General features: G+C 35.0%; 1 protein-coding gene across 1 annotated transcript; it reads left to right on the top strand.

Moving 5' to 3' along the window:
• Positions 1-64: 64 nt before the first annotated feature.
• On the top strand, positions 65-1,694 carry LOC139089420 (putative gamma-glutamylcyclotransferase CG2811). Its single transcript, XM_070638967.1, has 3 exons — positions 65-399; positions 1,212-1,440; positions 1,523-1,694. The coding sequence occupies exons 1-3, from the start codon at positions 204-206 to the stop codon at positions 1,575-1,577; spliced, it is 480 nt and encodes a 159-aa protein (XP_070495068.1). The 5' UTR covers positions 65-203; the 3' UTR covers positions 1,578-1,694.
• The last annotated feature ends 19,656 nt before the right edge of the window (positions 1,695-21,350 follow it).

The raw sequence follows: 21,350 nt of genomic DNA, 5'->3' as shown, positions 1-21,350 counted from the left end.
AAGTCAGTCAAGTCTGCATCCCAAAAATTGACGCGAAAATTCCAAAAAGCGCTTTTTGGATGATCTTCAATTCCACCTCAACTTGCAGCCTTTGTTTACCTTTTTTAAGATAATTTGTTATCAATCAGCAGAGATTAAGCAATCAAAATTGTAGTTTTGCAGTTCGAGTGCCTTAGTCGTCTGGGATACTTAAGCAGGATCAAATGGCAACGTCATCGAATTTAATTCGAGTTTTTGTCTATGGAACGTTAAAGAGTGGACAACCAAATCACTTTTTGATGCAGGATGTTAAGAATGGAATTGCAAAATTTATTGGAAATGCTGTGACGACGGTGAAGTTCCCGTTGGTTGTGGCTACAAGATATAATATTCCATTTCTATTGAATAAGCCTGGAACAGGTGAGATTTGTTTATAAATGGGAATGGCAATTAGAGTTGGCAGGATTAAAGACTTCAATGGTAGGAGCGTAGTGAGAGATTGGTCGAGCGTAGCCAGAAATTGACCGAGCGTTGCCTACGATCGGTCGAGCATGACCAGTAATTGGTCGAGCGTAATCTGATGTCGGTCAAGCGTATCTAAAGATTAGTCGAGCCTAGCCAGAGATTGACCGAGCGTAGCCAGAAGTCGATTGAGCGTAGCCAGAGATCATTCGAGCATAGTCAGAATTCACTCGAGTCTTATTAGAGATCAGTCAAGCATAGCCAAAATTCACTCTAGGCTAATTAGTGATCGGTCGAGCGAAGCTAGAATTCGATTGAGTGTAATTTGAGATCGTTCGAGCGTATCCAGAAATCAGTCGCTTGTAGTCAGATATCGATCAAACTAAACCAGACATCCATCGAGCTTAATCAAACATTGAGCGAGCGTAGCTAGAAATCGGTAGAGCGTTGCCACAGATCGATCGAGCATAGTCATAGATTGTAGTCAGAGCTCGGTCGAGCGTAGCTAGAGATCAGTCGAGCCAACCTAAAGATTCGACTTCGCTCGAACTTAGCCATAGATCAGTCTATCGTAGTCAGAAATCGGTCGGATCAGAGATTGACCGAGCGTAGCTATAGATCGGTTGAGCGTAGTCAATGATCCGTCAGCGTAGCTAGAGACCAGTCGAGCTGCTCCTTAACAAAATGTTCAGACTGCTTCCCTGTCCAATATAAACTCCTAAAGTCCTGCTAACCCTAATGCCAACTTAAATATCAAATTTAATTTCCAGGAAACTTCATCAACGGAGAAATTTATGAAGTTGACCAGCAAATGTTTGAAGTCCTCGACAAGCTTGAAGACTACCCAACCTGGTACGACCGAGAAGTCTATGAAATGTCAACAGCTGATCAAAAAATCCCATGTTGGATCTACATGCTTAAAAACTTTCCAGAAAAACTCCTTAAACTTCCAATGTTGACCAGCTATGAATCCACACCGGATAAGCCTTATCAAGAAAGGTCTAAAAGAGTTTCAATTGCTGCACGCGATGATCTCGAATTTGGTATTGAATAAAAATTATTTTTTCTGATCTTATTGCAGTTATTATGATTATTGTACGATGGAGACAATGAATGAGGATTTGAGAGAATTTTGATGACTGCAAAATTTGTGCCACTAAATTGGGGATGTTGAGGGTATTTAAATATTGGTGATATTGTGTAGTTGTTAAATAGATCAATTTATATTTTGTAATAAAATTAAATCAATTTTTTTGAATGAATTTTTGGTGTTTTAATTTGAACTATTGAGGAAAAGTTGCTACTTAATTGATTCTACTTGAGGATAAGTTGATGACTTGAGGAAAGTTGGTGACTTGATTGACTCTACTTGAGTAAAGTAGATGACTTGATTGTCACTACTTGAGGAAAGTAGATGACTTTGTTGACTCTACTTGAGTAAAGTTGTCGACTTGATTGACTCTACTTGAGGAAAATTCACTACTTGATTGACTCTACTTGAGGTAAGTTGGTGACTTGATTGACTCTTCTTGAGTAAAGTTACTACTTTATTGACTCTACTTGAGTAAAAAATTGATACTTGATTGACTCTACTTGAGGAAAACTGCTACTTGATTGACTCTACTTGAGCAAAAGTTACTACTTGATTGACTCTACTTGAGGAAAAGTTACTACTTGATTGACTCTACTTGAGGAAAAGTTGCTACTTGATTGACTCTACTTGAGGAAAATTGCTACTTGATTGACTCTACTTGAGGATAAGTTGCTACTTGATTGACTCTACTTGAGTAAAGTTGGTGACTTGATTGACTCTACTTGAGTAAAGTTGATGACTTGATTGACTCTACTTGAGTAAAGTAGATGACTTGATTGACTCTACTTGAGGAAAGTTGGTGACTTGATTGACTCTACTTGAGTAAAGTAGATGACTTGATTGACTCTACTTGAGGTAAGTTGGTGACTTGATTGACTCTTCTTGAGTAAAGTAGATGACTTGATTGTCACTACTTGAGGAAAGTAGATGACTTTGTTGACTCTACTTGAGTAAAGTTCCAACTTGCAAGCTCTAATCAAGTAAATCCATAAAATCAACCAAAAATCTACACAAATCGTCCCATCCTTGATCATTTTTCAATTCCCTTTTGTCCCCCTAATTCCACATTTAGAACTTAATTTTCTGTTGTCGCATTTCTTTCATTTTACTCATTCATTCGCACGTATGCATTTAGAGATCCACAGACAAATGCATGTTCAATCATGCTTGTATTTATTCTCACTAACACAACCACACAACCAATTCACACACACATTTACATCCATAAATTCTCGTCAATTTCTCCTCACACTCTATTCATATGAATGTTGAGTTATGTCCATGTATGTACAGCATAATAGCAGTTAAGAAAGAAAAAAGTAACAAAAAAAAAATTCTCATCAATATTCGAAAAAGACACAAAGAAATTGCAACAAGCAGTAACAAGTCATGGACAACAGGGTGATTCACAGGTCTTAAACTATGTGAAAATTTTTCATCTTATTCTTTCAACTTCTCTTCGTGTCTCTTTTTTTGGTGGTTTCAGGCTTCTCATGTACAGAATAGGTGTTTCATAAGAATGTTGCATGAGCCGGTTGTGGATGATTAAACAGCTTTACTTCTTTTTTGCTCTTATTGCTCATTGTTTTAAGTTTTGATATTTGTTGAGATTTTTAGAGGTTTCTGGGGATGTATGGACATGTATTGACGTGATTTAATGGTTTTTGGGGGTCGTTGGCATATTAGGTAATAGATATACGGCTATTAGGTGGACATAGAGGAGAAACGGTACCTTGTGAAGTAGACGAGGCTCAAACATCCCAAAACTGTCTCTATCCATAGATCATCTCGAGATTCTATCAAAATTGAGACATTCGACAGTCATACTTAATCCGGTAGTTCAGTGTATAGTCGGACTAGCCATGGGGGTCCTTATTAATGGTGTGTAGCTGGACTAGCTTTTGGATTGATCACTTAGTGACGATTATTAGTTCCTATTGATCTACTGTGAATCGTAGGGCGTTAATAAAGCGGTTGAACATATTTCTGTTCCTGGCCAGAACCACCCAATCATCTCATCCGACCTAACCACTGTCCTTAGAGCGTTACGTAACAAGTGATCAGTCCCTTTTATCTTAAACGGAAAGACTTAATCATCCGGAAAAAACATGACATAGAAATGACTGAAAATTCAGTCCTAGACCAACTTGACTCTGTCCTGAGGTCGGATTTCATCGAATATCACCTGGAATCAGAAGTCATGCTTACTTGAAGCTAGATTTTCGATCATTTCTACACCATTTGCCTTACTGGTCAACACAACTTTATGCCAGCTTCTCTATCAATTACTCCACTGCTGTTTTTTCGCTGTCTCAATACAAGTTTATCTCTATATCATGTATTACCCCACCATTTCCCATAGTACCCTACTATTCCGAAATTCCCAAATTTTTTCCCATTGTACCCCACATTTTCCCATCCACAACACCCATTAACATCCATACCTTAACAATCCAAAAAAAAATCTTCCCAGCGATGCACAAAAAATTTGTGGTTTTTTAACCCGACAGTATTAAACTTACCATTTTTTTGCATGTCTCTGTGTTGACGATGATTGTATTGAACATGCGGTTAGTTCGCAAACACATGTGGTAAATTTGATTAGAGTTGAGCAAAAAAGAAAAGAGAAAAAAATACAGGTTTTGTGCTTTGCAACCCGCAATTTTTTACTTTTATGGATGTGCTATTATTTGTGTATCATTAGAATAAATTATATTGCATGAAATTGGAAGTTTAACGGCGTTGATCTAATTTAAGAGGGTATTTAAGTGATTATGAGTCAGAAGAGCGTAGTCTGGGTGTCATGTTGGGGGAAATTTTAATGGGTGCTGTTAAAATATGACCAATATGGATCTTAATCCAAGAATGTGAGGACAGAATTGATCTTTGACCAATTTAGAGCATTTTTTGAAACCTCAAACGACCAACAGCATCCGTCATGGAATCCTTAGGATGCATCAATATGACGTCATGTCAATTTGACGTTTTACCATTCATACAGCGACATAGCAAAGATCTAATGACTTTATCAGTGTTTTTTAAACAGTTTTGAGCATGATAAAGTCAACTACGACTAACATCGACCCACTAAACTTATAAAGAGCTCCATGTAGCTCTTCTGAGACTATGAACAAGGCAAAGACCAAGATCTAGACCAAGACTTAAAGAAAATTCATCAAAATCCCAAAAAATCAGTTAAAATCAGCTATTCCAATGCAATCAGAAGGTCTCTGAAGATCTCTGATGAGCTTTCAGATCAAATTAGATTCATAGCCTTTCTTAGTTAACGTCTGAAGCTGAATCAATTGCTTATTGCTCATTGCCAATCACCTTACCATTAACACAGTACCATAGCTTCTCCCTAAGCCACTAAGTACTTGTCCTGTTCAGTTATTGTCCAATTCAAACAAAAATTGACAAAAAATTCCAATCAAAAACCCCAAAAATTCAACCTGTTGCTCATTATGGTGTAATCCACAAGTCATCCACAAATCATGCAAATTCTAAGCATTAGTCATCATATAATAATTCTACATGCATCACTTCCCATTTGGTCAACAAAAAAAAATTCTGATTTTTTATGCTTCAATATAAAAATAAACAGTCTCGATGATTCACATCTCTTATTTCTAAGGGTCAGGCACTCCAGTGTACAGTACAGCACACTTGAGTGCCTGACCCTTCCTTTTTTTCAAATCAAACTAATTTTCAAGGTCGATGCTTTTATTAATGCTTAAAAATGCACAATGGATCGTGCTGTAATCAGATATGGGGAACTGCTTATTTGTTGATACTTAATGCAGTCATGTTCTGTTGAACATCTGGGAAAATGTGAAATGTTTTGATGACTTTTTGACTAATTTGTTGATTGTGGCTTTTTTTGTCAGATGTGAAGGCATTGCATAGGAAATTTTGGGTATTTGAGTGCAATGAACTGTCATGGTGGGGCTGTAACAGTCAGCTACAGCACAAGATGAATAAATCAGAGCAAAAAGCTTTCATTTTTGTCACGTTCTGTTATGTCATAAATGTCATGCAAAATTATAATTTATGTATCAGTCGCTGTATGCATGCTGTACGTACATAGATGTAATTACTCCATTTTACTCATACTTACTTAATTACTTACTTACTTTAATGGCTGTACAGATCAACTGTGATCAATGGCGTACCTCAGATGACGTCTAAAGCTGGTGCTATCAACGGCTGTACATGCCAATTTGTAGCTTTCTTTTTGGGTTTTGAGATTGCAAGATGTAAGCTTGCATCCCTAGTTTGTTTGTGGGACTGCCAGATTGGTCAGCTTCCGAGTCAGACTTCGGCTTTCCCAATCCCCAAATTGTCAATTTTCAATACCAAATGCAACACTGTCTCTATCGTCCAGAAGTTCTTTTGTCAGGCACAAGTAGTATAATCAATCCAAAGTCCTATACCAAGTTGGCGTCACTATTGCAAGTAATCAACCGAATCCCACACCAAGTCAGAGTCACACTGGCCTAGTGCCGCATTTTTGACCGATTAATCGACTTGTGATATTCAAAATAAACAATTTATTCTAATATTTTATTGACATTATGACAATTCAAGCCTTTTGGGATGTACTGATAACAAACAAGCATTAAAACTGAATATTTTGATCTTACTCAATGTGTGCATATCAAACATACTTGGAATTAGATTATGAGATTATCAGATTAATAGAATATCACCTAATTTATGGAATAATCCTATTGACACATACAGTACATACGTACTCTAAATATTAGAAATTAGCAAGCATTCATCATCAACAGAGCTTCATACATACTCATCCAGTATACAGCATATGAACAGACCACGTAGCGTAGGCATAAAAGTCACATCTAATTGATAAACTGAGGCACTAGAAAGCCAGAGTTGGAAATTAAAATTTGGCTAAAAAAATCGACTTTTTCAACAATTTTTTGAACCTAACCTCAATTCTTCACATTAAAATGCCTAAAATCATTTTTATTCTAATTTTATTTACACAAGCTTCATCATAACCGATCCTTGCCATGTTTTTTCATCATAAAACACTCAAATAATAGAAAATGGTTGAACAAATTGCCAATAAATTAAGAAATAAATTCTCAAGTGGAAGAAAACACGTGGCTTAAAATTCAAAAATGAAAATTCCGTTAAATTTGGAATCTTTTCATTTTGTCCTTATTTTCAGGACCCTACTGTACTGTAGAGCGTCACGAATGGTAAAGTCCAATAGCTTATTGCTCTGATCACTTAAGAGGTGCCGGGTTCGATTCTCAATTGGGATGAATCACTGACAGAGCAGCTATCTGCTGTATTTTTGCCAGAACGCTGCTGTACTCTTTTTTAAATTCCAAGTCCAACTTAAATTTCCAATAAATCAACTCTGTCAAAAGTCAGTCAATTAAGCACATCCAAACCTATACAACAAGCATAGACTCTGATTGATGTAATTTATGTCATTTAAACTCAACTGTTCTAATTGAATGTTCAAGGCTGATGTGTAAGACAATTAATGTCTAATTGAGGTTCTATAAATTTATTTTTCATATTTTTTTACTGGATATCCGAGTGAGTTTTTTGTTGACAATTTTGTTGGATCTAACTGATAAGATAGATAGAACATGAGAATTGGAACGATTTTGAAATTTTTTATGGAATTTTATTTTCGGATTGAGTTTATTTGGTCTGATTTTGATTTTAAGTAGTTCGGGTAAACAAAATTGTTATAGGATGGAATCTACAAGACTTGGAGCTTCAATGGCAGTTAGATGCAGACAATGATAGTTTGTATGACTCGGTCTTGGTCTCGGTTCCGGTCTCAGTTCTGGTTTCGGTTCCGATCTCGGTTCCGGTCTCGGTTCCGATCTCGGTTCCGGTCTCGGTTCCGGTCTCGGTTCCGGTCTCGGTTCCGATCTCGGTTCCGGTCTCGGTTCTGGTCTCGGTTCCGTTCTCGGTTCCGGTCTCGGTTCCGATCTCGGTTCCGATCTCGGTTCCGGTCTCGGTTTCGAACTCGATTCCGGTCTCGGTTCCGATCTCGGTTCCGGTCTCGGTTCCGATCTCGGTTCCGGTCTCGGTTCCGGTCTCGGTTCCGGTCTTGGTTCCGAACTCGGTTCCGGTCTCGGTTCCGATCTCGGTTCCGAACTCGGTTCCGGTCTCGGTTTCGAACTCGGTTCCGGTCTCGGTTCCGAACTCGGTTCCGGTCTCGGTTCCGGTCTCGGTTCCGAACTCGGTTCCGGTCTCGGTTCCGGTCTCGGTTCCGATCTCGGTTCCGGTCTCAGTTCAGATCTCAGTTCCGATTTCGGTTTCGATTTCGGTTCCGATCTCGGTTCCGGTGTTGGTTCTGATCTCGGTTCCGATTTCGGTTCCGGTCTCGGTTCCGATCTCGGTTCCGATTTAGGTTCCGATCTCGGTTCTGATGTCGGTTCCGATTTCGGTTCCGATTTCGGTTCCGGTCGAAATTGCACAAATTTGTATGAAAAAGTGTCAAAAAATTGAATAATTTTGTGTATTGAGTGTCTGAACTCATTCTAAAGACTGTCATCGCCTCAATACAGCTAGTAACTCAATCTAGACTGAATAATTAGTAAAATAATCATGTCATCAACCATAGATTTATCTTTTGTTCCTTAACATATTCTAATTAAGTCATTAATAATTCATATTAAACCTAAATTACTATTAAAATTGAATTTTTCGTCAGTTTTTGTTAAGTCACTGAAGTATATCCAATAAAATGAAGTTAATTCTGTTAATATTGTCACTGGAAGTGCCAATTCTAGCATCAGATCTTCTAAGTCTGTCAATTTATGCAGCAATTGAGAATTTCTACGTCAAGCATTCAAATCGCATCGATATTATTGATTTTGATGGAACCCAAGGCAACCTGATTACCGACATTATCAAAAATATTCAAAATTCAATAACTGTATAGCTATACAAAGTCAATAATCCACAAAATTGGACACAATTACTTCAAAGACAGTCAATTTTACTGTTTGGAAATTTTGAAGCTTTAAATAATTTTAATAATAAGGATTTGGTCAAAATTGAATACATTTATCCACTCAGGCTGCTCGTCTACTGTCCCAATATGACTGTAACTGACATATCCCGTCTTCAGACCAAGCTTGTCATTCCACCTTACTACTACTTCATCGTCATTGATCAATTTGATGACAAAATTAAACTTTTTACATTTGAAAATCTTAAAAATTTAATTTTTTGTCATGAAACTCAGGAAGTCATTCAAATTAATGAATTTACAGCAACAGGACTTAATTGGACATTAGATCCAATATTTCCAAAAAAATATACAAACTTTTATGGATGTGAAATGAACCTTGCTGTTATGGACACGTCAATATTTGTCACAAATAAGAACATTTTTAAGGACGGTGAAGGATTGATCCTTGACATATTAAAGGAAGTGGAAGTAAGGTTGAATTTTCATGGATATTATTATGGATGTAATGTAGTCACGTGTAAGGACTTGGCAGCTACTAAAGAATATTTATATAATATTGTACAAATTGTTGCACTTGATGGATATGCCTTCTTGGATGATAAGCGGTCCTTATGGAACTTTATTAATATGAATGTCGAATGCACGTAAGTTTGAGGATTGAGCTGAATTTTGGACATTAGAGGTCGAAACTTAATATTCTACTGGAACCAGAGTTGCGATGATCACAGGTAGAGGTGACAGGTTCTGTCTAAAGATGACCAGTCATAGGTCGTTGGCCTGTCACAGACCTAACCTATCGCAGGTCTCGTCTGTCGACAGTTGATGGCCTGTCGACAGGTCAAATGTACGGTTTTTGTCTACCATAGATGCTTTTGTTTTCCAACTCTGGATCTGACTCACTTGCAAGCTCTGGACATTAGACACAGACTCATTATACACTGTCCATATAGACTTGAAACGTCATATGACCTAATGTACCATGCAACCTAACCCACATCAGGCATACCTAACTATAACTCTGTGTTCTGAAGATTCCTTCCTATCCTTGTGGATGTAACCAGCACATGGAGACATACTATGTGTCAAATAACTCGAATCTGCTCTCAATTCACGATCTGAGCGTCATAACTAGAACATCAGACATGCCCTGGGATTTACTTACTTACTTCCTTGGCGAAGGCGCACGGGGGGCCCATTGCCGCATTTAGAATTCCCAGCACTTTTGCATCGTTGCTCACACAGCAATCCCATGAGCTTTTTGGTCCTGGAATTTAACCTAGGACATTAGGAACATTAGACCATTAACCATGAATGTCTATATACTTACTGAATGCCAGCATCAGTTAGTCATTGACTATCATATAGGACATACCCGAATAGCACACTCTAACAGTCAACGAGCATGCTTCCATGATTCAAAAGTCCCACTACGGTACCTAAGGCAACTCTAGTTAATCCCAAGTCGGTCAACCGACCCAAAATCCAGAACAAAGCATCTATGACTTTTAGCATACAGACATGACTCTAAATTTAAATCCAGTTACCTAATTATTAATTTTCAGTCCACAGCTATACGTACCACCCGGTGACCTCTACACATCATTTGAAAAAATGATATTACCATTCGATATGGACACATGGATCATCCTAGCTGTAACCTTTACATTATCAGTGATTGTCATCAACATCATCAATCATCTACCGAAAGGAATTAAACGTTATTTTTATGGTAATTCAAATCATGCACCAATATTGAATATTTTTCGAATATTTTTTGGAATTGGACAAATTGGACTACCTGATAGACATTTTGGACGTATTATATTAATATCCTATATATTTTGGTGTTTAGTGATTAGAACTGTCTATCAAAGCTTATTATTTATACTTACGACAAATGCTGTTAAGAAGCCAATTATTAAGAGTTTGGATGAGATGAGAATGAAAAATTTTACACTTTATGTACCGGACGAGATTAATTTTTTGCTTATTGATGCTTTGAGGAGCATATTAAGGTATGGGGTTATTCAATTATTATGTAATGTGAAATTATTGACTTTTTTACCAGTTTCTTTACTATATGCTGCATTTTTCTACTCTTTTCTGATTCTTCTTAGGTCCGGTTTGCTTTACTGGTCCTAGTTGATCCCTTCTGGTCCATCCTGGTCCCTTCCTGTCTTTCATGGTCCTTTGAGGTCGATTCTGTTCTTTTGTGGTTCATTCTGGTTTCTCCGTGTGCCTTCTGGTCCCTCCATGTCCCTTCTGGTCCATTCTGGTCTTTCTAGGCCCCTTATGATCCTTTCTGGTTCTCCTCTTGCACCCTCAAGGGCCCTCCTGATCCATCCTAATCCCTCCTGGTTCCATTTGATCCTTTCTGATCCCTTCTGGTCCCTCCAGGTCCTTTCTGGTCTTCCCTCTGCTGTTAACATGTCCCTTCTGGTACCTCTTGATCCCTTTCGGTCCATTCTGGTCCCTTCAAGTTCCTTCTGGTCTTTCTAGGCCCCTTATGGTCTTTCCGTGTCTCTTCTGGTCCTTTCAGATCACTTTGGATATTTCCTGCTTCATTTTAGTCCCTCATGATCCCTCCTGGTTCTTCCATGTCTCTTCCTGGTCCCTTCTGGTCTTTCCGTGTCTTTTCTGGTCTCTTCAGATTCTATCTGGTCTTACCTAGTTCTTCCTGGTTCCACTTATTACCTCCTGATCTCTTCTGGTATTTCCATGTCCGTTCAGGTTAATCGAGGTCCCCTTTGCTCTTCCTTGCTCTTCCCTGGTTCCTTCATGCCCCTAATGTTCTTTCTCGTTCCTTCTGGTACCTTTTGGCACTTCCTTATTCCTTTTAGTCCTTCCTGGTTCGTCTTGGTATCTCTCGATCCCTCCTGGTTCTTTTTAGTCCCTTCGGGTACCTGCTGATCCCTCATGATTCCTTCTGGTCCCTTCCTGGTCCCACCTGCCTTCTAAAATTCAATCCTCTAATTTTCAAACATTTTCATCCCATCAGCATCGACACCGAGCAAGTTAATCACACAATTTACAAAGACATTTACTATAACAACATAACGGATCCATCATTTAAAGGCACAGTCCTAACATGTGACATTGAACACAACCTTAACAGTTACATTAGTGAGACACCATTACCAAAACGTTTCATATCGACACCAATAACAAAATCATCAAATTCATTTGGTTTTATGTATCCAAATTTATGGAATGAAAGATTAATGGATATAATGGATGGACTTATATCAGGTGGTATACTTAATTATTGGCTTGAAAAATTAACAAAATCAAAATGGACATTAATGTCAAATGATGTAAAAAGTCATCATGTTGTACTTAATATGAGTCATTTAGGTTTTGGATTTCAAATTTGGTTTATAGCTAATTATGCAGCATTAGTTGTGTTTGTGATGGAAATGATTGGATGTTGGATGTTAAAGTTGCGAGATAGTAAAGGACATGTTGATAGGGAAATTGAAATGTTTAAGACAATATTGAATGTTGAGGATATACTTGATGATGATGTTGTGTCGATGGATTGTATGATGGATGATAATCTTAAGGATCAAGGATTAAATGTACTTGAATTGTATTTTGGAGAAAAGATAAATTATGAAAATTGTGAAGATGTTGATGATTTAGATTATATGATTTTATTTAGTAACATTATTCGGTTGTTGGGTGGAGATATTGATGGTGATGTTGTCCAAGATAAACAAGAGGTTGAATCAAGTTAAGAGACCGAAGAAGACCGAAGAATACCGAAGACGACCGAAGAAGACCGAAGAAGACCGAAGAAGACCGAAGAGACCGAAGAAGACCGAAGAAGACCGAAGACGACCGAAGAGGAACGAAGACGACCGAAGAAGACCAAAGAAGACCGAAGAGACCGAATATGACCGAAGAGACCGAAGACGACCGAAGAGACCGAATAAGACCGAAGAGACCGAAGAAACCGAAGAGACCGAAGAGACCGAAGACGACCGAAAAAAACCGAAAAGGACCAAAGATTATTGAAGACGACCGAAGAAGACCGAAGAAGACCGAAGACGACCGAAGATGACCGAAGAGACCGAAGATGACCGAAGATACCGAAAACACCGAAGAAGACCGAAGAGGATCGAAGAGACCGAAGATGACCGAAGAGACCGAAAACACCGAAGAAGACCGAAGAGACCGAAGAAGACCGAACACTAACGAAAACACCGAAGAAGACCGAAGAGGACCGAAGAAACCGAAGATGACTGAAGAGACCGAAAACACCGAAGAAGACCGAAGAGACCGAAGAAGACCGACGACGAACGAAGAGGACCGAAGAGACCGAAGATGACCGAAGATGAACGAAAGACCGAAGAAGACCGAAGAATACCGAAGACGACCGAAGATAAACGAAGAGACCGAAGAAGACCGAAGAAGACCGAAGACGACCGAAGATGAACGAAGAGACCGAAGAAGACCGAAGAACCGAAGACCGAAGATCCGAAGAACCGACCTGAGAACCGGGAACCAATTTGTTATAAATTTGAATATGTTGTGGAACTACGACCAACAATTTAAAAATAAAGCTTACCAAAGTTGATTAAGTTATTGAAAAATTTGCAAAGTTTGCATAAAAAAAACCATATTAAATATTCCAAAACAAGCACGACAGCATGAACATTGATGAACTGCAGTGAAAAATTGCAAATTTTTAAATTATAAAATTTATAGCCACATGCTGTCATGAATTCCCACGACTAGTGATATAAATTGCAGTTAAAGTCATTTAAATTACAAATATGTATGATGTAGAGCATGTACAGAATTGGACCTGGATTATGGTACGTAAAGGAACACTTGAACTGCATTACTTACCCGAACATCCACTAGAATGTGGATAACTTAATCTGAAATCCAGGATTAAGTAGACCAGGCCCTGTCATGGTGCTGAATATGGACTGGACTTAAACCAGATCAGCCATAATGGGCACATGGCCTCATGAGGAAGACTGACTTTTGAGTAGATTTTAAAGACAAAAATTTAAAAAATATAAAATTGGAATTTTTAAAAAAAAATTAAAAATTTGAAATTTAAAAAATTAAAAATTTAAAAAATTTGAAATTTAAAAAATTTAAAGTTTTTTAAATATAAAATTTAAATTTTGAAATTTAAAAAAAAAAAATTGAAATAAAAAAAAACTGAAAATTAAAAAATTTAAAATTTAAATTTTGAAATTATTTTAAAAAATTTGAAATATAAAAATTTAAAATTTAAAAAATTTGAAATATAAGAAATTGAAAATTTAAAAAATTTGAGATTTAAATTTTGAAACTTTTTTAAAAAATTTGAATTATGAAAAATTAATTTAAAAAAATTTGAAATTTAAATTTTAATTTTGAAATTTTTTTAAAAACTTGAAATATAAAAAATTGAAAATTTAAAAAATTTAACAAATTTGAAATTTAAAAAATTCTAAAAAAATTGAAATTTAAATTTCTTACAAATTCTAAATTTTAAAAATTTGACAAAACTTTAAATTTTCAAATTTTTAAATACATTTTTTGAATTTAAATTTTCAATTTTAATTTTAGTTTTAAAATTTTTAAAAATTGAAATTTCAAATTATAGAAAATTTAAAATTTTTAGAAAATTGACATTTAAATTTTAAAATTTTAAATTTAATTTACTTTAAATTAAAATTAAAAACAATTTTTTATTGATTTTTTATAAAGTGTTTTTTTTTATTACTTTTTCAATTTCTATTCTGATATTTGTTTTACAGCAGTAATTTTACATTGAGAAACTTTAACTTAATTCTAATAAAAATAAAGTAAAAGATTCAAGTCAAAAAGATCATTTTTTGTGTTTTTTTTTATCCTCAATTTTTTGTTTAAATTTCTGTTAAAAATATAATTTTCTTATAAAATATAAATAGTTCAAGTACGACACAGCAATTAAAATGACTTAAAAATTTTTTTTTTTTATCAGTAAAAATAGTTGAAAAATTATGTAATTTTAACCGCATGTGTCGTGCATTTAAATGAATATATAATAAAAAGTTTTATTAGTCTTAGTGCAGTTACAGCATATTTATATGCTGTACATAGACTTAATTGCTAGTCCTATTCATAAAGTAGATAAAAAAAAAAGTTGAAAAAAAAAACAAATAAATTTCAATTTTTAATACTTTTTTTAATTCGTGTCAATTTTAATTTTTTTTTTTTTTTTTTTGATAATTTTTGCTTTTTTGAAGGTCAAAGATTAATACTTGATTGAATTTTTAGGTTTTTGATGATTTTAAAATTTTTTTTAATAATTTTGATAAGAATTTTTTGATTGTTTTGAGAAAATAATTTGACATTAAATGATTTTTATATTAAATTTTTGATGTTTTAATATTTAAAAATTGAAAATTTCAAATTCAAAAATTTTAAAAAAATTAAAACTTCAAAATTTTAAAATGACAATTAAAAAAAATTGAAAAAATTTGGACTTTTAAATTTAAAAAAATTTGACAAATTTAAAATTTTAAAAAATTTACCAGATTTGAAATTTTAAATAATTTACCAAATTTGAAATTTTAAAAAATTTAAAAAATTTGAAATTTTAAAAAATTTAAAAAATTTGAAATTTTAAAAAATTTAAAAAATTTGAAATTTTAAAAAATTTAAAAAATTTGAAATTTTAAAAAATTTAAAAAATTTGAAATTTTAAAAAAATTTAAAAAAGTTTACCAAATTTGAAATTTTAAAAAATTTACCCTCTTCTGCTTGAATTCCCCTCATTTCCCAAGAATAGTCGCTTTCCCCTGAATTTTTCCTTACCCTAGAATTACCTACTTACCCCAGAATACCCCTCTTACCCTAGAATACCCCCATCCTCCCCATGAATGACCCCTTTCCTTCTAAATAGCTTCTCGGACTCAGAAAACCATCCTAATCTGAGCTAGGCCTTTCTCCCTGAATACCCCCACCCTCCCTGATTACCCCTCCTCCCCCTTAATACCCCCCCTAACCCCCTGAATACCCTCCATGCCCTCCACTTCCCCCCCTTTTGCAACTCAATTTCAAATAAATCTTCAAATTCACATCAAACATGCACATTATGAGCTACACTAGACGTCATTCCATTTCACATTAGCAAATCATCTCCCATACTCAGACTCACATTGTGCTGTATACAACAACAACAATAAACAATTGTAAATAAATCTATTCATCTGAATCAAAACAATCATGTACACGATTAGTTGTGCGATAAGAGCACAAAAGATTATGAAATGACCTTCAATTTTAAAATAATATCGCATAAAGTGTCGCAAATGTTGCTTAGATAGTTGTTGTTGCTGGGTATGCATGATGGAGATGATGAAAGTTGGATTTTGTGAAAGTTTTTCTAACAATTTTTGTTTAATTTGCATGAATTTTAATAGAATTTGAGCTGTATAAAGAGAATTGTCGTGTATTAAGCGGCAGGGAGGGTCATGTAGGGTGTCATATAGGGTGTCACGTAGGGTGTCATATAAAGTGTCATGTAGGATGTCATGTAGGGTGTCACATATGGTGTCACGTAGGGTGTCATGTATGGTGTCATGTAGGGTGTCATGCAGGGTGTCATGCAGGGTGTCATAAGAGAGTTACTTCCAAAAAAATTGCAAAAAATCCTCAAAAATTCCCAAAAAAAAAGTGTCCATCCCTTGCAAAAAAAAAACTTTAATTTTTGATTTAATTGCCAAGATTATCTCAAGGTCATTTGCGAAAGTGAGCAAAAAAATGAATAACTATAAATAAACATACTTAATACAATCAAGATCCTTATCATGTCTGATAATATTTACTGATAAATAAAAGAATAATAAAGGAAATATTTGTGAAATGTTTTGATTTTTGATTGAGGTGGTTCTTTCAAGGTGTTAGTCACCGGTAAGCCGGATCCAGTGAAATTAAATACGGCAACATGTCAAAGCCATGCCGATCTAGAACCGGTTTCTTGGTATGGGCATGTAAACACTTGGTGCATACCCTGGAGTGTTCAATAGGGTTGAGGACACCATCTTGGTGTACATGGTAATGGTATCCTCTATTCCTAACCAGGTTCTATCCTAAGTTATACCCTACTTAAGGCAGTTGTGCACAACCTTTTATTATTGACGGCACACCTTGGTCGTAAGCCTTGATCGGCATACGGCTTATGGTAATTCCAACATTATTAAGCTACACAATAGTGTGCCGCGGCACACAGGTTGACCATCACTGCTCTAGAATATGCAACAAGAGTAGATGGATGCCATGAAGCCAGTCTCAGTGATCGATTGACCATTTTGCGCTATTTGAGAGGACTTTAGGTCTAAGTTGATCAATTTTGATCACTTTTGCTGCCAAAAAAGGTATTTTTCGGATTTTTATCGTTTAATTCCCATTGCATCTGTGACCGACACCCCCAAAAAAGCCCAAAATCAGATAAAATTGTTGTCAATTCTTCACAATTCATGCCAAACGAGTGCCTTAACCTCAACCATAATTCCTCATATCTATCCCCAAAATTTACCAATGTAATAGTAAACTAATCCCTCAATTGTTATCTTTACACAAAAATTCCTTCCTTTTTTTTTGTTGTGCATCATTTCTTATCATTTGTTGGCACTAAGACTGCTTATGAATCATACATTTAATGCTTTATGGGCAACTAACTTAAATTATGGCAAAAAAATTTTTTATGACACACCGCAAAATTTGAATAAATTTTTTATTACTTTTTATCTGTTCCTGTATATAGCAAGGAATACAAAGAATTTTGTCTGTAGACATTTGAGACACAAAATCTCGGCATCAATGTCTTCTTATTGTTGTTCATGCCTTTTTTTCATTCTTTGACCCTTTATGAACAGCGAATGAGGCATTGAGAGAAGTTAAGAAAGTCTACAAGAGATTGGGGGGCGTACGGAAGTGATGTCACTCTCAATATTGCTGCTGAGTGTCCAATATTGCTGCTCAGTCCCTAAAATTGCTGCTGAGTGTCCAATATTGCTGCTCAGTCCCTAAAATTGCTGCTGAGTGTCCAATATTGCTGCTCAGTCCCTAATATTGCTGCTGAGTGTCCAATATTGCTGCTCAGTCCCTAATATTGCTACTGAGTGTCCAATATTGCTGCTGAGTCCTCAATATTGCTGCTGAGTCCTTAATATTGCTGCTGAGTCCCCAATATTGCTGCTCAGTCCCTAATATTGCTCCTCATTCCCCAATATTCCTCCTGAATCCCAATAAAAACTCAAAAATAGCAATTTTCAACATCACATCACTTCCGTACGCCCCCCAACGGCATGCATTGAAATTCAATGTTTTCTTTTCGTCTCTCATTTCACATAAAAGTCTTGAGATCGTCTTGGTAGATCTTTAAACTTAACATTTACCAATACATTGACAGCAGGAATTGCATGTATTGCCACGAAAAGGAATTTCTTTATGTTAAATGGGATTTTTTTAACAAGAAATTCGTCAAAATGTTGAAAAATAAAATGTTAAAATTTTTTGTATATTTATGAAAATTTGCAGCATGAAGTTTTAGGTTTTATTGCATGGAATAGGCTAGAATTATTGTGGATTTAAATGGGAATTGACCCTGAATTGCACATTCAGATTTTTGTGGATTTTTTATGGCATTTTTTGGGTATTTTTATGAATTTTTTGTGTTAAAATGTTGAACATTTTGAAATTTTTTAATCAATTTTTAGAAAATTTTGAAATTATTTGAATTAATTTTTTGGAAATTTTGGAAATTTTAAATTTAAATTGTTAAAAAAATTGCAAATTTAAGTTTGAAAATTGAAAATTTCCCCGAAAATTTTAATTTTTTTGGAAATTCGACAAATTTTATTCATAAAAATGCTTGAAAAATTGGAAAAATTCTGGAATTTTATAAAAAAAAAATTGAAAAATTCTTCAAAATTTGACAAAAAATTGAGAAATTCTTCAAAAATTAGCAAAAAAATTGAAATTTTTTTTTAAATTCAACAAAAAATTTGAAAATTTCTTCAAAATTCAACAAAAAATTCAAAAATTCATCAAAATTTAACAAAAATCTTCAAAATTCCAAAAAATTTCAATTAATTCCTTCAATATTTCCAGCACATTCCCATAAAACTCAATCATGCCAACATGTCTACGTGACAATCAGCTTAACATCCATCATAACTACATCCAATTCCCAAAATTCTTCAGCAAGTCACATAAAATGAACTCAATAAATTGATATTTTTATGTTCCTTAAGCTTCTGTTCATCAATTCAGCTACTTGTTGTACGCAGAGCGCCGATTAATTTTTGACCCTTTTTTAATGTGTGATTATGTGTGTGTTGAGGCTTAGATTTGTCTATAATTGTGTTAGTGGTTCCTTATTTCTATGAATTTTAATGAATCATTGAATTTTTGAGGAATTGTAAGCTTCTATACCGAAATTACAGAGCTGTAGACCTCAAAAATTCCCCAAAAATTGAGCTCTAAGCTCTCCACAGAGGTTCCATTACCTCCAAACTAATAATAGACACATCATGAATATCCAGATGCAGTGCTGCACACATACTTCATACCTTACTCTAACCATCTAATCTCAACTCATTTTAATACAATTTCAAATAGTTCAAATATTGAAAGAGAGTAAAAGAAGAGAATTAACGTCTACTCACACACACACACACACACACAAGACTTGAGTGAGCTACGTGATCATTTAAGAGAAAGCAGAACTTCTTCTTTTATGTTAAATAAACAACATTTTATCTTGAATACTTTTTTTTTGAGATAATAATAAGAAAAAGTAATAAGTTGATGAAGTAGAATTCATTTGGTGAGAGTTGAATGTTAGGTAGTTAGAGTAAAAGGTTTTGGAATTGTGAAATTTTGATGGATTTTGATGAATTTTTGGAATTTGACAATTTTGACAATTTTCAATTTTGAAGAATTTAGAAAAAGAAGAGACTACGGAAAATTCCCTTGTAGTCTCTGTCTTGGTCCCCGTCTCTGTCCAATTTAGGTTCTATTTTCATTCCAGATCTCAGTCCCGGTCTCGATCTTAGTCGAAGTTACGGTCTCCGTCCTATTTCTTAATCTCTGTCTCGATCTCGATCTCGTCATCTTGGTATCTCAATGTCTCGGTGTTTTGGTGTCTCGATGTCTAAGTCTCAGTCTCATTATTGATGCCAGTTTCGGTTTGTGTCCCGTTCCAAGTTTTAGTTTCAATCCTAGTCTCTATCTCAGTATCGGTCTTGATCTCAATATTCATCTTCGTATTGATTAGGGTTTGCCAAAATTAGGAGCACAAAGATGCATAGATGCAGAAAACTCCATGCCTGGGCATCTGGGCGAACCCTAGTCTTGATCAATCTCAGTCTCTGACTCGAGAATTTGTCGAGACTAAGACTTCAAAAAATCTAAATTTTAAGAGCTAAACCTGAATTTTGTCAAAGACTTCCTAATATTTCCTAAATCCGATGACGTAGCAGCGCTCTAGACTGAGAAAGGCCATGGATCATAATTGATCTATACAGCCAGCGAAGCATTGCTCTATCACTTCTAAATCACCTCTAAAATATGCAAAAAATTCCAATAATTCACACCGTCACTCAACAAAATATTGACCCATAAAATTCACATCTCCAATATTGATCCAATTTTTATTAATAATCACATCACTTATATAACTCAATTTGAGTCAATTCACACAATAATTTCTGTGTCAAATCACATCATTGATGTTCAACAATCCATAACTTAATAACTTTTGGTGGAAATGATTATTGTTAAGCTGACTTTTGATGTTTTATGGCAAAATATGGAAAAAAAAATGTCAAAAATCTCGTTTTTCGGTTAAATTTTCAAGTTCAAGAAGCTCAAGTTCAGTAAACTTTGAGTCGTAGACAGAACGTGATTTAGGAACAATAGTCAAATTACGGTTAGTTTTAGTGAAATATGACAATTTTGTACTTAATGTCTTTTTATGCTTTATTTTATCAATAAATTCCTTTGTGTGCGTTTCGGGTCTCATATGATATGTATTAATCTAGTAGCTGGATATTGGGGTCGGTTCACTTATTACGCTCAGGAACGGCAGTAAGCCTGGAAATTCCGAGAATTATACAAGTTTCATGTTTGTTGATCTGAGACGTAATGACTGAACCTGACCCATAAGTTGAAAAGTTAGTCTTAAGCAGACATTGAAGTTCTATTGAATTTTGATGGATTTGAGATTATTTTGAGCTGTTCTGAGTAGCACAAGTCGGTTAATTGATCTAAATTTCAGCACCAAATTGGCATAACTGTTGGAAATTTGGAACTGAATCTAAATCAAAGTCATGTCGACTTGTTGCCGAATTTAGGACTGATTAATCAAATTTTTGCTATTTTGGTATGATTTTAAGCAATTTGACAGTCTTTATTCTTGGTTTCGACCTCTATTCCGATGGATTAATGGTTCTGTAGCTCCATAGTGCTGTTTGAGTTGACAATGATGCCTTAATTCATACCAAAATAGACAGTAATGCATTATAACAAGTCAATTGCATGTTATTGTCCTGTTGATGATTAATTCTGATATATTCTCGTATTATTGAGCATCTTATGACTACTGGAGATAAGGACAAGCTCAATTCTTAGATTCTCATGTCCATTAAGGACCATAATGTATCAGACTATGGCCATATCCTCCTAAATGATCCTATTCACCTAAATAAGCATGTCCATGAATAAATTCGACAAATTTCATTGAAAATCTTCAATTTAGTTGCCATATTCATGTCCATGCTCAATACCTGTTTGGGAAAAATCAACAAAACTACCTCAAAAACTACCTTAAAACCAACTTTTTTCAAC

Source organism: Chironomus tepperi, unplaced genomic scaffold (genome assembly GCF_022539635.2).
Source record: "Chironomus tepperi strain 1889 unplaced genomic scaffold, CSIRO-AGI_Ctep_v1 contig_13, whole genome shotgun sequence".
NCBI classification, from domain to species: domain Eukaryota; kingdom Metazoa; phylum Arthropoda; class Insecta; order Diptera; family Chironomidae; genus Chironomus; species Chironomus tepperi.
Note: the sequence above shows the minus strand (reverse complement) of the source record. Positions and strands in the feature narration are given on the sequence as shown.

What these genes read in the sequence shown, in the direction of transcription:
- LOC139089420 (XM_070638967.1), top strand. Translation starts at nt 204, where the DNA reads ATGGCAACGTCATCGAATTTAATTCGAGTTTTTGTCTATGGAACGTTA. An exon ending in ATTGAATAAGCCTGGAACAG is followed by an intron (nt 400 to 1,211) that starts GTGAGATTTGTT and finishes TTTAATTTCCAG; the next exon opens with GAAACTTCATCAACGGAGAA. An exon ending in GATAAGCCTTATCAAGAAAG is followed by an intron (nt 1,441 to 1,522) that starts GTCTAAAAGAGT and finishes ATCTTATTGCAG; the next exon opens with TTATTATGATTATTGTACGA.